The sequence below is a fragment of the Ovis canadensis genome, chromosome 18, assembly GCF_042477335.2.
Source record: "Ovis canadensis isolate MfBH-ARS-UI-01 breed Bighorn chromosome 18, ARS-UI_OviCan_v2, whole genome shotgun sequence".
NCBI lineage: Eukaryota > Metazoa > Chordata > Mammalia > Artiodactyla > Bovidae > Ovis > Ovis canadensis.
Genome location: NC_091262.1, coordinates 29963516 through 29981573, shown reverse-complemented (window position 1 = coordinate 29981573; position 18058 = coordinate 29963516). Strand labels below are relative to the sequence as shown.

General features: G+C 41.9%; 1 protein-coding gene across 1 annotated transcript in view; it reads right to left on the bottom strand.

Moving 5' to 3' along the window:
• The window catches only part of AGBL1 (AGBL carboxypeptidase 1), a 692160-nt gene that overhangs the window by 158727 nt on the left and 515375 nt on the right, over window positions 1-18058 (bottom strand). Inside the window, exon 19 of the mRNA XM_069559284.1 lies at window positions 16832-16961. Coding sequence (XP_069415385.1) covers window positions 16832-16961 — 130 coding nt within the window. The remainder of the gene's footprint in view (window positions 1-16831; window positions 16962-18058) is intronic.

The window sequence follows — 18058 nt, the reverse complement described above, 5'->3', positions numbered from 1 at the left end:
ATGAGAAAGATTTGTGGAGCAAAGGGATTATTTGCATAGTGTCAAAATCTCTCCTCCAAGATGTTAACTGCAGAAGGAAAAACAATAACTTTACCATGGAGAAATCTGGCCGACATTGCCTTCACCAAGTAACCAAGGTAAACACCACCAATAACAGATGTGCTGACAAAATTCATGTTGAAGAAAAGTTTAAAAATGACTAGCACTCTTTAAAACCATTGAGGTCATGAAAGACAAAGAATGTGTAAGGGATTCTCACAGAGGAGAAACTAAGGAAATATGAAATCTAAGTACGAAGAGGATTGTGGATTAATCTTGAAACAAACGAAAAAACTGGTCTGCAAAGCTTGTAAAATCCATATGAACTCTGTCATTTCATTTATAGTAGTGTTCCAATATTAAGCTTCAGTTTTGACAATTGTACTGTAATTGTGCCAAACATTAGCATTAGGAGAAAGTGGATGAATTAGGTATGTGTGTGCTCAGTCACTCAGTTGTGTCAGACTCTTTGCAACCCCATGGACTGCAGCCTGCCAGGCTCCTCTGTCCATGCAATTCTCCAGGCCAGAATACTGGAGTGGGTAGCCTTTCCCTTCTCCAGGGGATCTTCCGCACCCAGCGATCGGACTCAGGTCTTCCACACTGCAGGCAGATTCTTTACCATCTGATCCACAAGGGAAGTATATATGGGTATTGCCTATTTTGGGAACGTTTCTAAAATTATTTCAAAACAAAAATGAAAAAATTATACAGCATAATATTTAGTTAAAATCTAGAATGCAAAGTTAGTTTGTTTCAACATCAAAAATAATTAAATGTGATTCACTACATTTATAGACTAAAGAAAGAACTAATATGATAATCGTAATAGATGGAAAAAAATGTTTGATACAATTCAATACCCACACAGGATCAAAAAGTAACAAACAATCTTATAAGATAGGCTCAAGGATATATTGTACAACACAGGGAATATAGCCAATATTTTGTAATAACAGTATGTGGAAAGTAATCTATAAAATTGTATAAAAATAAAAAATGTAAAAAAATATGAATTTATAGACAGAATTTCCTTAACCTAAGAACCATTACTTAAAAAACAGTTAATAGTATAATTTTTGATGAAATATTATGCTTAATCCCTGTATTCGGGAAAAGACCTGGCACTAAGATTCAATTGTAATTGATGGTATAATTGAAGAAAAATAAAAATAAACACAAGAGAAAAAAAATAGTATAAGATTTTAAAATAGTAAAGAAAATTGTCTTTTATCTTCCTATATAAAGATTGCTAAATGCAGAATATAAAAAATCTATACATACAAACTATTGCAAAATTGCAGGGAAGAATGTCAACATATAAAAATCAAGTTCATTTATAAATACTATAAATGTACCTAAAAAGTCTGAAGTTTAAAACAGCATTTTATATGCCATGAAATATGAAATGACCAAATAGTCAACATTTGCTGGATCATAAAAAAACCAAGGGAATTCCAGAAAATTACTTAACTTCTATTTCATTGACTACACGAAAACCTTTGACTCTGTGAATGACAAAAAAACCTCGGAAACAGTATTTAAAATAGCATAAAAGCATGAAACTCATAAGAATAACAGACATTATTATTGGTAAAATAATACATAAATTGATCAATAGAGAAAAGTAGATATTCCAAGGAGAGTCTCACGTCACTTGATTCATGACAGAGTTCACACACTGATACAGTGGGAAAGGACGGTTTTAGGAGGCTTGAATTCCCATGTAAAATATATAGAAAAATAGAAGTAAATATTTATCCTCATAAGTATCCACATAAATTATTATAGATTCTAACATGGAAGATAAAATAATAAAGTCACTTGAGGGAAACATAGGTTACTATGTATGACCTTGGAGTTGGGAAAGAGTTCTTAATGAGGACGAAAATAAGAACTAAAAATAAATAAAAACATTTAAAAAACTAGATACATTCATTGAGAATTTCTTCTGAAGCAAAAACACCAGGAGAAATGTGAAAAGGCAAACCAAAGAGTGAAACAATATATGTGCAGTGTATATATCCAACAAATGATTCATCGAGAATGTATACACGTATCAATAAGAAAAAAGCAACTCAAATTTTAAACGGACAAAAAAAGAAGTTCCAAATGGCTGTTAAGCAAATGAAAATGTAATCAGCCTCAGTCAATATCAAGGAAATATAAAACCACAGTGAGATGCGACTGCATCTAATGTGTTATTAGACTCCTAACATCATGAAAAGAAAACAGTGGAAGTGGAACTCTTGAACCCAGCCTGTGGGACTATGTTGCCATATCACTACTATAGAAAACAATTTGGCAATGTCTTCTAAAGCTGAATATACACTTATTCTAGAACCTGCCCAACAGAAATGCATGCATTGGGCATGAGAAGATAGCAAGAATATATTGGGTTGAACAAAAAGTTCGTTCGGGTTTTTCTGTACCATCTTAAGGAAAAAACCTAAACAGAAATTTTGGCCAACCTATACACAGCAGCACTATTTTTCATAGCCTAAATCTGTAAGCAGTAGAACTGATTAATAAATTGTGCTATAATCATTGAACAAAATAGCATCCAGGACTGAGAATGGAACAACAAGCTAGATATGAAAGAGCACAACCGTATGATTTCCTTTATATGACATTCAAAAATCATTCAGCAAAACTATTACGCTGAAAGAAGTGAGAATAATGTCTGTACTTGAGGGCAGGAGGACATTACATTATGGCCTCGTGTCTGGGTTGTGTGTGGTGTTCCGTCTCTTGGTTTGCTTGACAGTTACATGCTATGTTCATTTTGTGAGAATTTATCAAGCTGTAGAGGTGTATTCTGTGTACTTAACATTAAAATAGGATGCATACACACGTCTGTGTTTCAAAGAGACAGAAGTTCCAGAATTTCATTGAGGTATTTCCTCACATTTGTTCCTTAGTTTCTAGAAATGTAGTCTTTATGTAATAAGTTAAGTACGCAGGGTAGGTAACTGAAGGTGCTTGTCAAATTTGCTAATGATACAGAATTGAGACCTCAGATATGCAGATGACATTACCCTTATGGCAGAAACTGAAGAGGAACTAAAAAGCCTCTTGATGAAAGTGAAAGTGGAGAGTGAAAAAGTTGGCTTAAAGCTCAACATTCAGAAAACGAAGATCATGGCATCTGGTCCCATCACTCCATGGGAAATAGATGGGGAAACAGTGGAAACAGAGTCAGACTTTATTTTGGGGGGCTCCAAAATCACTGCAGATGGTGACTGCAGCCATGAAATTAAAAGACTCTTACTCCTTGGAAGAAAAGTTATGACCAACCTAGATAGCATATTCAAAAGCAGAGACATTACTTTTCCAACAAAGGTCCATCTAGTCAAGGCTATGGTTTTTCCTGTGGGCATGTATGGATGTGAGAGTTGGACTGTGGAGAAGGCTGAGCGCTGAAGAATTGATGCTTTTGAACTGTGGTGCTGGAGATGACTCTTGAGAGTCCCTTGGACTGCAAGGAGATCCAACCAGTCCATTCTGAAGGAGATCAGCCCGGATTTCTTTGGAAGGAATGATGCTTAAGCTGAAGCTCCAGTACTTTGGCCACCTCATGGGAAGAGTTGACTCATTGGAAAAGTCTCTGATGCTGGGAGGGATTGGGGGCAGGAGGAGAAGGGGACGACAGAGGATGAGATGGCTGGATGGCATCACGGACTCGATGGACGTGAGTCTGAGTGAACTCTGGGAGATGGTGATGGACAGGGAGGCCTGGAGTGCTGCGATTCATGGGGTCGCAGAGAGTCGGACACGACTGAGCAACTGAACTGAACTGAACTGAACTGAGGGAAGAATGGGATTCTTAGTTGGTGCTAGTGGTAAAGAACCTGCCTGCAAATGAAGGAGACATAAGAGACATGGGTTCAATCCCTGGGTCAGGAAGATCCCCTGGAGGAGGGCATGGCAACCCACTCCAGTATTCTTGCCTGGAGAATCCCATGGACAGAGCAGCCTGGAGGGCTATAGTCCACGGGGTCACAAAGGGTTGGACACAACTGAAGCTGCTACACACACATGCACAGAGAGTAATAATGACCTTGGATCAATGAAAGCACAGTAAACAAGGAAGAGCGGAAATTATAAGTGGCAAAAGGAGCCGAATTCGTAGAAATTGAAATGCTTAAAGTAGAATAAATGCATCTCCTACAGTTAGATGCAAACAGCGGCAAAAGGAAAGAGACATTCAGCTTAGCAGTAGGTTTTAAATGACAGTTTGCTCAAAATGAACCAGTAGCCATGGATGTCAAAATTAATCATAAATTGCTTCTGGAGAAGTTAAAGTGGTCATACATTAGGAGAGCAATCAGTCTGATGTACCTCACTACTGGTCAATTTATATCTAATACAGTGTTTTTCACTTCTGAGTGTAGCATTTTAAAATAAGCTAGGATGCCTCAGTAAATTGAAATCAGAAAGTCAGGGAAATGGGAATGTTTATAAACACAGATCAGGCTTCCCAGGTGGTACTAGCAGTAAAGAATCCACCTGCCAATCCATGAGACATAAGAGACCTGGGTTTCAGTTCCTGGGTCAGGAAGATGCCCTGGAGGAGGGCATAGCAACCCATTCCAGTATTCTTGCCTGGACAGTCCCATGGACAGAGAGCCTGGTGGGCTACGACTGAAGGGACTTAGCATTAATGCACACATAAACACAGATCAACTAACAACACTGGAGATGCTTACTTACCCTAGGGGGAAAAAAGGTCAGTAGGGTCTAGAGTAGCCCTCCAAATTTATAAATTCTCCCATCTGGAGCATGAATAAATATGCTTGCTATCATTTCAAATGGCAGAGGAAGGCAAAAGGAAGGAGAATATGTACCAAGGAACTAGATTTCAGTTGCTGAATATTTAGTATCAGCAAGAAATAACTTTCAGTGGCTATAGATGTCCTGCAATGCAGTGTCACACTTTTAAAAACTTCTGTTCTCTGGAAATATTTTAGCTAAGGCCAGATAAATTGCTATCAACAATGTTGTTGGTTGAGAAGTTAGATGAGATGAGCCTGTTTTCTGGTATCTGATCAAGTGCTTTATTTTACTGATTGAGTAAGAAGCTGTTGATACCAGGAATGACCCGGAACATGCAGGGTGCATGCAGGGAGCCATAAATAAACACACATATGCAAGAAAGATAAAAAGGGCAAATAGGTAGATGGTCTCAGTCATAATGGGAGAAGATGAAAGCTAATTCTTGAAGAGTAGGTCAAAACTGATAAGGTGTGGTAGTTGATGGGCTATGTAAGCAGGGAAGAATGCAGAGATGTCAGGACCGATATCTGGAGTCAAGGTGGTTGGGGTCATCCGTGAGGTGAGAGTTTTAAGAACTAAAGGACTTGAAGATATTCTTGATAAATTTACCTTCTTTCTCTTCTCCCCCCTCTCTCTTAATTGTAAATAAGAGGAAGCTACTGGGCTTCCCTGGTAGCTCAGAAGGTGAAGAATCTCCCTGCCTTGCGGGAGATCTGGATTTGACCCCTGGGTGGGGAAGACTGCCCTGGAAAAAGGGAATGGCTGCCCAGCCCAGTATTCTTGCCTGGAGAACTGCGTGGACAGAGGAGCCTGGTAGGCTACAGTCCACGGAGTCAAAAAGAGTTGGGATCAACTGAGAGACTAGCGCTTTAACTTTTACTTTTTCTTCAAAAAGCTACTATTTTATTGGGGGAAATTTTTTTATTGCATTGTGAATTTCCTGTTAGCAGAGAAGTATTTTAGGTTTTTTTTTTTTTTCCTCTTCAAAAAAAAAAAAAAGGAATTTTATTATTGGGGGGAGGGAGGAATCCTTGACTCATAGTTTCAAGTTAAAATCTTAGGAGAAAATAAAATCTCTCCAGCTTCTAGACATCATTGAGCTGTGGGTGTTCCATACAGAGTTGCGAGGAGGGGAGTTGGTCCAATGACAAGACAAAAATAACGAAAAAGCAGCGGAGAAACAGTGAATGAGCAGAATAAGTTGGGTTGTAAAGGCTGAGATGATTAGGCAAATGTGCAGAGAAAAGCAGAAACCAGAAAATGTGCCCGCAGAAGGGGAAAATGAGAGACTCACAGAAGTGTCTAGGGTTTGGGTATTTTCCAGCTCTGGTTAGCCCTTATTCGACTTGTTTAAAATTGCCACCTTGGTTTACTTAAGCAGGTTTCCATTGTTTGCAAAAAAAAAAAAAAAAAAAAAAATCCCCTAGGCCAGTGCTTCCCCATCCTGTCTGTGCACTGGAATCTCCTAAGGAGATTGTAAAAATATCAATGCCTGGAGCCCACCTCCAGAGATTTTGATTTAATTGGTCTGCAGTGACACCAAGGTGATGGGATTGTTAAAAGTTTCCCAGGTTTTTCTAAATGTGCAGCCAGGGTTTAGACCCACTGCATGGATCTCGAGTCTAGAGCAGAGGGTCTGACATGCCACGAAGCAACAGAATAATCTGGAGGACTGGTTGCATCATAGACGGTGGTCCACTCCCCAGCAATGTGGCTACTGAAGCAAGCCTGGGTGGGACCCAGGTGTTCCTAACATATCTAACAACCCCAGGTGACACTAATGCCACTGGACCTGGGGCCATGCTTTGAAAGCCTCTAGAGGAACCAATCAAATAATTGTTCAAGGTTTAATCCTCTGCCATCATGAACTTCCCACCAAGTTTTATCTCTCACGCCTCAGTTTCTCCCTGTGAATAAACACCCACCATTCCCATGAAAAGTGTGCAAACAGATTAGGACTGTGTCTTAGCAACAGATTTCTCAGTTGAACCAGAAGCTATGCCTCTGTGGTGACAGGTGCTCCTTAGCTGCTGAACTCAACTGGAAAAAAATAATTATATTTTTTTCTGATCCTTCAGATTCTGAAAGCTGACATAAATGATAAATTATAGACCTCTTCACCTGTTGGAATGAGCTCTGCTCTGCCCTAGGAGTTCTAGTGGCCCCTCAAGATTGAAAATAAAGGAGATGGAGACATTGATCTACTTATTGCTCAAATGACATCCCTAAAAATAAAGGCACATTAGTTATAGGAAACATGTGTTGCTCTACATTGCAGGGGGGCAATTACAAGACAAATTATCAAGTTATTTCAGTTAAGGAAGCTTTTTTCTTTCCGATTGGATGACTTAATACTCGTCTACTTCCTTTCAGTAAAAATCTGTAATAGGTAAGTGGGAAATGTGCCCAGTCATGACACTCTAATATCCATGCATTAATAAATGGCCCTATCTTGCTTATTCATCAACTGGATTCAACAAATATTTGCTGGATGCCTGCACTGTGGCAGGAGAAATTAAAATTTTAATATAAGGCAATACTGCCCTCAATAACAATGACAAGAACAACAGTAGTTTATTGGAGACTTACAATGATTCAGATACTGTGCTAAACATTTAATATAGATTATCTCATGATGAAGTAGGTGCTATAATTATCTCCTATTTTGTAGCTGAAAACTTAATTGCAGGGGAAAAAAGTAACTTGCCTAGGCTTGCTCAAGTTCACACTGCTGTTAAGTATGTGAGCAAATAATCGAACCCGGGTTTGCTCTCATCCAGACTTAATGTTTTAAAACACTTTTTAGGTCGATATTGCCTTTTCCAGGAGCTGTTTTACTGGGATGATCCCACAAGTGAATGTTGCTGTTAAGTTGCTAAGTCGTATCCTACTCTTTGCGACCCCAGGGACTGCAGCATGCCAGGCTTCTCTCTCCTTCACTATCTCCTAGAGTTTGCTCAAATTCATGTCCATTGAATCAATTATACCATCCAACCATCTGTCGCCCCCTTCTCCTCCTGCCCTCAATCTTTTCCAGCATCAGGTTATTTTCCAATGAGTTGGCTCTTTGCGTCAGGTGTCCAAAGTACTGGAGTTTCAGCTTTAGCATCAGTCCTTCCAGTGAATATTCAGGGTTGATTTCTGTAGAATTGACTGATTTGATCTCCTTAGTCCAAGGGACTCACAAGAGTCTTCTCCAGCACCACAATAGGTGAACATATTACTGTCAGAGGAGAAAGACACACAGTTCCTGTGGGAACCCAAATAAGGACAAGCTGTACAACTCCTGGGATGTCTCCCACCATGCACTCTAAGGAATGGCACCCCTAAAGTGCATGATGTGGTGGGATTCTTTAGGGGGTGATACCTAAGATGAGCTCCACTGAATGAGAGCTGTCCAGGCAAATGGGAAAATGAGAAATGGCTATGCACATGAAGAACTGCAATCACTAAGAAGAAGGCTATAGAGTGAAACAGAGTGGACCCTGGGGACAGGCAGAGGTGGGCAGTGATCACATCCCTGATGTGCACACTTATCATTGCAGGATGTTTGGGCATTTTCCCAAAGGTGGGGAAGGAGCCATACAAGCATCGTGAAAGAGGAGTCATGCGCTCAGGTCACCAGAACTGGAGTAAGAAGGAACTGCAGGAGGACTTCCCTGGCAGGGGGCATCCCTAGTGGCTCAGATGGTAAAGAACCTGCCTGCAATGCAGAAGACCCAGGTCCAATCCCTAATCCAGGAAGATCCCCTAGAGAAGGGACTGGCTACTCACTCCAGTACTCTTGCCTGGAGAATTCCATGGACAGAGGAGCCTGGCGGGCTAGTTTCATGGGGTCACAAAGAATGGGATGCGACTGAGCAAAGTGACTTTCCCTGGTGGCCTGGTAGTTAAGATTTCACCTTCTGATGCAGGGTGTGTGAGTTCAATCCCTGGATGGGGAGCTAGGATCCCACATGCCTGAGGGCCGTGAAACCAAAACATTTTTTTTAAATGAAAAAAAAAAAAAAAAGAAGCACTATTGTAACAAATTCAATACAGACTTTATAAATCATCCACTTCAAAACAACTAACAGAAAACAACAAAGAATGAATTGCAGGGCCTGAGACCAGGCACAAGAGATGGCAAACACTTACTTTACGGGAGAAAATGTAAGTATGGATAGAAAGGATGTTTGGTGAGAGAGTAAGAAAGTAAAATCTATAGGAATTAGAGACTAAATGGATTCACAGGCTCAGTGAGGAAGAGGTTAAGAATGATACCTAAATTTTCAGATTACGTAAATAGGCAATATGATGTGCTTTTCCCCAAGGCAAGGAACTTGGGAGAGATGTGGATTTGAAGCTCTCGTTTAGTTAAGTTTTGTTTTCTTTGAGCCAGTGTGGTTAGTTTTACACTTGTTCACCCTGAGCTAAACTGATTCCCTTGTGCCTCACTTCCTTCATCAGCAAAGTGTATACTGTGGATTGGATTACGATTTTGAAATCAGACTCCCATGCGTCTCCCTAGTACCTTTTCCAATGAATTCCTGTCTGAGCTAAATTGCAAGGTTAATTTAATTCATGCAAACGTGTGTTCCATCATTTCTTGCTCAGCAAAGAGGCTGTTGAGGGCCCCATTACTATGCTGCTCACACACCTCCACCATCTCGCCCTCCATTCCTTCGTCCCACCCTGGGTCCTCTATAAGCTAATTGGGCACCTTGTTCCAGGGGTTACTCTCCTGTCATCTCGAGCCCATCTCTCCTAGCCATTCCCCAACCCCCATGGCTCCGCTGTTCCTGACTGTTTACTGCTCTGTCTGCCAGCTTTAAGCTGCTGTGTTTTCCATTCCTGACATCTGGGTCTTGTTCCTGCTTCCTGGCAGCAAGACCTCCACATAATTTATACCCTTGCCACAAGAAAATGAAGGTGAGGCTGAAGCTCGAAGGAGGCTAATGCTGGGGAATGTGATGGAAATCCAAAACCACGATGCTTCCAATTAAACCAAACAAGTCTCACTGTAGCCCTGGAGATTCCAGCCCGAGTACAATGCTTTGCAGACAACATTCAGCCCAGGTTCTTCAGTGGAGTAAACCTCTCTAGGAGAGAAATGCTATCAGTGGCATGCTTAGTTATCCAAGAACCCTGTTTGCAAGACCAGATTTCCCAGTCCTTTTACTGACAGGCATGATCTCTTCTTAGCAAGGGATTCATCTGAGTTGTCAGCAACACCATTCATGTCTGAGGCTAACCGCAGGGGGCATGTGCAGAATTTATTCCTATCAATACCTAAAAGAGGCAAGGTGAGGGTGAGGGTTGGCTTCCCCAGTGACTCAGCTGGTAATGAACCTGCATGCCAATGCAAAAGACGCAAGAGATGCAGGGTTGATCGCTGGGTCGGAAAGATCCCCTGGAAGAGGAAATGGCAGCCCACTCCGGTATTCTTGTCTGGAGAACTCCAGGGACAGAGAAAGAAGCCTGGTGGGCTACAGTCCACGAGGTCACAAAGTGTTGGATAGGACTGAGCAAATACACAAACACAGCTGAAAGAGCATCTGATGCTCTTTTCTCTTTCCTAGAGTGAGAGATTTTCACTTAAATTGGGCCGTTATGGGTCAAAGTTCCAACACGATCTTAGAAAAGCAGCCTTACTTACACATCAGCTTTGTCCACCTCCAGTGGCTAATTTGGGGTGAAATTTTTCCCATTTAACTCAGCAGAAGGCATCAGTAACTAATGGGTTATGAGATTTCTCACAGCGGGACCCTTTATTAAATATTATAAAATGCTGCTGGAAGTTTTCTGCCATTCCAGAGTTATGTATTATAATGTCCTTCTTTCTAAAATAGCTCAATTACATTGACAAAGCCCATGCACATTATTGCAACATCACGCAGTCTAAAATGTGGCTTTGTTTGGATGTAGCACCATTCTAGGAACTAATAATGATTTTAATCTCTGCGGTTTATTTAAATGTTTGATATGTGCCGGTCACACTGTTAAGGTTCATGACATACATGTTTAATCAGTATAAAATTCCTGAAAGGAGGCTTTCATTCAAATTTACAAATGAGGTTCAACTTAGTATTGCTAAAGTTAAAGGAGGTTAAATGACTAGCACACAGCCACTCAATACTTAATCTTTATTCTGGTAGCGCGGGAACAATTTTAAATAAAAAAATATGGGATCAAATTATTATTATTATTTTTTTTTTTTTTACCCAGGACCTCCATATTTTCTGTTGCTTGTTTCCTTTTTGGTATGGGGATTTTTTTCCCCCCTACTTTATCCTCGAATACAAAAACAGGAGAATTCTAGATTCAGTACCTTAGCCTGAGTCAAAGAAAATAAGTAACTGTAACACATGTTCCTCTGCTACTTCTGAAGAATAAAGTGGAGATAAAATAAATTGTGTGTACAGCGTACCTTTAGGTCCTTGGAGACAAGGATTTAGAAAGGGACATGCCATTTCTTCTTTTCCTCTACTTTCGTGCCTTTTTTAAAAAGAAGCTGATGAACTAAAAACATATGCCAGAGGGACAGAATAAGACCAGCAAAATAATGTTAGTAGCTGAAAGTTCTGTTTCATTGGGCCCCAGAGAAGGATAAACCCCAAATACGCCCTCCCTATCCCCTGGTAGAAGGCAGCCTATTTTGTGTGAGTGGTAAATGGAAATCAATGAGCTGCTCACGGAGCACTGCAATCTCTTTACCAACACGCATTCAAATTCTTGTCTGAGAAGTCCCATGGATGGAGGAGCATGGCGGGCTACAGCGCATGGGATCTCAAAGAGTCAGACATGACTGCGCACGCACGCACGCACACAGCAAGCGCCAAGGGGATAGAAACTGATACCTCTCCTAATTCTGAAGCCCAGATGCTTTGCAGCAGGACAGAGACCAGGCAGCTACAACACAGCCCTTCAGGAGACACTGCTGGCCTAGGTTCCTCGGAGCTTGCTGGAGCCTGAGCTTTCCTCTTCTCCCCCAAGCCATGTCCTACTGCCCCAGGGCGACATGTTTCCTGACCCCTGTGTGGAGCTCCTGAAGATGAACATTTCAATGCCTCCTATTAGTTGATTGTAAAGGCTGTCTGCTCTTCTGGGCTTCTCCACTTACATACCTTTTCTCTGACTGGAGCCTTCTGATTTCTAACAAATCTTCTCAGCCCCTCTACTCTGTTCTGGCAAAGATAATCTTCTCTAGATTGACTCACATGCCTTTGTGCTGGTCAATTTTACTTTGAACATCCTCCTTTATCTCCTAGCTACATTTCAAAGCTCTGTGACTTTGCTTTGATTTTGTTAATTCTAAAATAAATGGAAATGGCAGTATGTACAAGCACAGAACTTGAAAGAGTTTTGAGTCAAAGTTCCCTCCTGGCCCTCTGATTTAATCCCCTTCTAGAGGAAACCACTGTTCTGGTCTACTCATCTTAAACTTTGTATAAATAGAAGCATGGAATATGTACTTCTTAATGTCTAACTTATTTCACTAAACATGTTCCTGAAATTGGTCTGTGTTGTTGAGTATATCTGTAGTTATTGCTACTGTCTTTAAGTTTTTATTGTTGAATTGTATTCCAGTGTATGAATATGCCAATAGTGTGTGTTTCTGGGCTTTTGGATCCAACATCTGCAGCATATTTCCTTATCTTCTAACAAACAAGAGAGACATAAAATGGAAGTTCAGGACAATAGGAAAGGGAACATAAGATAAGTGTGATGTGAGAGCTATGCCATTAGTTAATAAGAACTTCCTTTCTTTTGCTCCGTCTAGTGACCTTCAAACACAGAAAACCCACCAAGTCTTCAATTTCGCAAGGAAGAATATAAAAGAGTCCATAATCAGTCCTGTAGACCTTGAAAGAAAGAATGTTTCTCTACTAGTTTATTGTTAGTGCAAGAAAAACCTTTAGTCATCATTCAAGTACAACTCAAATGGTATCTTCAGTCTCTAGCATTTTCATAACCTTAAGGGAGAAGACTCTTGAGAGTCCCTTGGACTGCAAGGAGATCCAACCAGTCCATTCTGAAGGAGATCAGCCCTGGGATTTCTTTGGAAGGAATGATGCTAAAGCTGAAACTCCAGTACTTTGGCCACCTCACTGGAAGAGTTGACTCATTGGAAAAGATTCTGATGCTGGGAGAGATTGGGAGCAGGAGGAGAAGGGGACGACCGAGGATGAGATGGCTGGATGGCATCACTGACTCGATGGACATGAGTCTGAGTGAACTCCAGGAGTTGGTGATGGACAGGGAGGCCTGGAGTGCTGCGATTCATGGGGTCGCAAAGAGTCGGACACGACTGAGTGACTGAACTGAACTGAACTGAAGGGAAAGTTACTCAAGCCCTCATTTGTGTTCCTACAACTCACAGGAACCTTGGTTTCAGTTTTTACTGAAAAACTTTGTTTCATTCTCTACTACATGGGTTTCTTCACAGACTGGACTTCACTTTCTGCCAAAGAAATTATACAACTCCTTAAAGAAAAGGTACCTTCTGGCACCTGGCACAATTATTACACCCATGATGTAAATGAGTATACAAGTGGATGACTGCCTGGATGGATGGATGGATGGGTGGATGGATGGATAGATGGATGGATGGATGGATAAAAAGTTGGGTGGATGGATAGATGGATGAAGGAATGGATGGAAGGGTAGATGGATGAATCGGTGAATGGATGAAACAATATGTGTAGAGGGATGTATTGCTTATAAACTGAATGAAGTGTCTGGTCTTTTGCAAGCTCCAGAAGTATCATGACATTGCTTTCTCCACCTCTCCTGCATTCTCATTAGTCCCAGGAGTTTATATCATTCTACCTGCCAATATGCAAATGTCTCAGTACCATCTAGAGCAGGTAGAACCTGCTAACCACCAGAAATGGGCTTCCTAATGCTTTGAGAAATATTTCCATAAGAGTCAGTGCTTGTGTGGAGTTACTGTTAATCTACAACCATGTAGCTCAGGAGACAATCTTGGCTCAGTGGAAGACTTCCAAGTAAAGGACAGGCCTGAGTACTGAGTGAGTGACAGTGCTTCTGCCCTCAGCAGGAGGCTGCTTAAATATAGCCACACAGGTAACTGAAAGGTGATGTTGGGCCTAAGGGGGAGCTTTGTAATGCTTCAAGCGGCATCTAGTGCTCAGCTGTTTCTCACCCACCTCTCAGATGGTCCCAGCAGGAAACGAATCTGTGACTGTCATGTTTACAGTTAATTAATGTTTATTTATATTTTTAAACAAGGCTTTCACCTACCATGCTTTAAAATAAATGTTCTGCTCTTCAATTAGAGGTTGTCAGAGCGGAGAGGAATCCTGTTTGTTACGGATGGAATGTGTGTATGCTTAAAATGCGTATCAGGGTGGAAACTCTTTTTCTGTACGTCTCTCTCTCTCTCTCCTCCCAGAGGCTGAGGCTTCCTACTTAGAGAGACATACTTTTCAAGATCTTGACTTCAAGACTGGGGCTCTGCTGTGCATGAGGCCCCGGGTAGGGACTTTCCAAGTGGTGCTAGTGGGAAAGAATCCAAGCCAATGCAGGAGATACAGGTTCAATACCTGGGTTGGGTAGATCCCCTGGAGTAGAAAATGGCAACCCACTCAAGTATTCTTGCCTGGAAAAGTCCATGGGCAGAGGCGCCTGGCAGGCTGCAGCTCATGGGGCAGAGTTGGACAGGACTGAGCACACACATGCAGGCCATGAAGTTACTTCCAGAGGGTAGACAGCAGGTTACAGTGTCTCCTTGGATGGAGAATTAGCATGAAAACATGGCACATTTTGACCAGTGTAGAATAAGTGTTCTTAAGGGAAAAGCATGTGCTTTGTCCTTTCGCAATAAAGCACTGACTCAACAAGCCTGAAGCATGTAAACCCTATATTCTCCAAAGAAAGGTCTGACCCTGGACTGGCTCTTGGGAGCTCACCTTGACATCTGCGGAATATCCTGATAGATAAGAGTGTCTTTCTTTACCTGGGACCTTGGGCCACGTTAGAAGGTTTATGCCACGTGAAATATGGTGGGGTTCTTGAGCCACAAAGTGTCAGCTTGACCTCTGAAGAGCCTGGAGACTAACTAAGATTAGCCACGTGGACACCAAGGCTACAAAATGACTCCTGAGGACTTCCCTGGTGGCTCAGTGGTTGAGAACCCACCTGCCAATGCAGGGGATAAGGGATTGATCCCTTGTCTAGGAAGATCCCAATATGTCTCGGAGGAGCTAAGCTCACGTGCCACAACCACTGAAGCACATGCAGCTAGGGCCCATGCTCTGCAACGAGAGAAGCCGCCACCGTGAGAAGCCCGAACTCTGCAATTAGAGGGTAGCCCTCACTTGCCGAAACTAGAGAAAGCCTTCGCAGCAGGAACAAAGACCCAGCGCAGCCAATCTATAACGACCCTTGATAAAAACCCCAGTGGCTCAGGGGAGCGTCCTTGTCTGGCAACATTCTCCCTGTGATCACACGTCATAGATGGAGAATTAAGCATTGTCCACGCAACTGCCCTGGGAGCAGACACTGGACTTAACATATCCCTCAAAGAGTAAGTGATGAAGAGAGAAGGGGTTCCCGGGTAGAAAGCCAGATCAAGTCTACTTCCTGGTGATGCCAGGGAAATCATCTGACCTGTTAATGTTTTTGAGGTTCAAGTCAGCTTCTAAATTAGACATTCATCCATTGTTTCACCAGATACTCATTGAATGTGCCACTGTTTTAATCATATAGTGTATGGTCAAAAAGTGGTTAATGGTGGAGATGATTGTTTGAATTGGTCCATGTGTGAGCTTCTGCAAATTAGTTTTAAGCTCCTTCCATGAGGTAAGCACTCTAAATCTGTACAATATGCCCTCTGCACTTTTGCAGATAGATATGTTCATAGTTTGTAGCCCATAAATGATTATTTTCATACAGTTACATGGCTAGTATTACCTCCTATCTTATCTTGAGCCTAAGCCTCTGAATGTTGTTTTTCATTGGTTGCTCATTTACTGTAAGCTCGAGAGGAAAGCCTACGTATGAAAGTGCCTAGAACGGTGATAGAATCATCTTTGGAACTTAATAAGTACTAGTTGAATATGAATCTGAACATCTAGAGAATATTTTACTATATCATAAGACATATACATTTTCTTTATTGATGAATAACTGGAAAAAAAAAAAAACTAAAGACCCAGGAAATGGGATGAAATACAATTATTTGCCCAGTTTTCAGCAATGAATATTGAACTCCTGGTTTGCTCTTGTTGTCAGTTAAATGGTTTCCCAAAAAGATACACTCAATCTGTAATTCCCAGTACCTATGTATGTGACTTTATTTGGAAAAAGATTCTTTGCAGATGTAACCAAGTTAAGAGGAGCCCATACTGAATTAGGTGGGCCCTGCTTCACTGTGGGCTTCCCAGGTGGCTCAGTGGTAAAGAATCTGCCAGCCGATATAGGAGATACAGCTTTGATTCCTGTGTTGGGAAGGTCCCCTAGAGAAGGAAAGAGGAACCCACTCCAGTGTTCTTCCCTGGGAAATCCCACAGACAGAGGAACCTGGTGGTCTACAGTCCACGGGGTCACAAAGAGTGAGACATGCCTGAGCATGTACACATTAGTCCAGGGACTGCTATGCTAAGAAAAGAGAAATTTGAACACAGACACACAGAGAGTGAAGATGGCCCTCTGAAGACAGAGGCTTGTGCTCCCACACGCCAAGGATGCTAAGGACTGCTGGCAATCACCAGAAGCTAGGACGAGGCAATGAAGGCTTCTTTCCCAGAGTCTTTGGAGACATTAGGGGCTGCTGACATCTTAATTTCCAGACTTCTAGACTCCAGAAATGTGAAACATAGACTGCTGTTGTTGTTGTCTTTAATCTATACAGTTGTGGTGTTCTGCTATGTCAGCCTCAGGAAATGAATATGCCCCCTCACAGCTTGGCATACACAGGTCTTGGGCTTGTGTCTGGTTTTCTCCCTGGCTTCTGTCCCCGGAAGGTGGAAGGAGCCAGCCAAGAGTGTGGACGCAGAAGGAAGTGACTCACCGTGGGTCTCCGACCGATGCTGCCCAGGTAGTGGAGGAGTCCTTTGGCATGGTAGATTGTGGGCTGCAGATGAGCGCTGGGAGACAGCCATTGTCTGTTCAAGTCCTCCCCTCTCAGTGAGCATCTGTGACTGCGGGAACAAACAACAAGCAAATAAATACACATTTAGAGGAAAATAACTTGAGAAAATAAAGCTTGAAAAGACAAACAATTAAACTAATGAATCCGACTTCCTTCTGACTTCTGCTCAATTGGCATCCTTTGAAGATGCCCAGAAAGATGCAGATCCCACTGTGTCGTGATTATTCACAGCTCCCCAAAGAACTGGAAACCGCATTTAACTTGAGTCAGGGTCACCAGAGTTTGAAGATGAAGTTTGGGAAATATTGTTCTCTGCTACCTACTTCCGAGGAGAACAAATTCAATAAATTTCTCTAGACTCTTCAGTGCCACAAATAATCATTATTAATAATAAGTTGAGATCAATATATCATGCTGGGCATGTTACATATGATCTTTCTAGCTGGCCCAATAATTCTGCCAAGTGGATATTATGGCACCCCAGTGAAGACAATGACACTTATAGAAATGGTTAAATAAATGTCGCCAAATCACATAACGTAGAGTTAGGCTTTCCATCCACGTCTGTTTCCGTCTGAGAAACAGCATAGGGTCTTTCCCCTATCACTTTAACTCCACCCTATCCATATAGATGCCGCAGAAAGCTTGACATTTACTCAGAGAGCTGCAGGGTCATTTTCAGAGACATCATCATGGATTATTAGCTCTAGAAATGAGTTCAAAAATCATACTTGTCCTTATTGGGGAAAAGAGGATGTTCACATTTGAAAGTATCAAGTCTCTCTACAAAGGTGATGCAGCTGGTTAGCAAGAACAGTGACTGCCATTCAGAGGGAAGGAAGCTGAGATGCTGGGTGGGGGGTAAAGGGAACCTTAAAAGCCCAGGTCCACCAGCGACTACCAATGGCCGCCCCTTCTCTAGGGAGGCAGCCAGAAGTCCTGCTGAGATGTTATTTATTCAATAGGCTGACAATCAAGGTACCAGAGATTAAGAGGAAGAAGAGCAGCATCTCCGTCGGCTAGTCCTCCCAAGCTCCCTACCCCAATCCCTACTACCACCTCCTGCTGCCCTTGTCCTTCTCTTTTTCCAAACATACTTTTATTTAATTATTTATTTTTGGCCGCCCTGAGTCTTTGCTGCTTTGC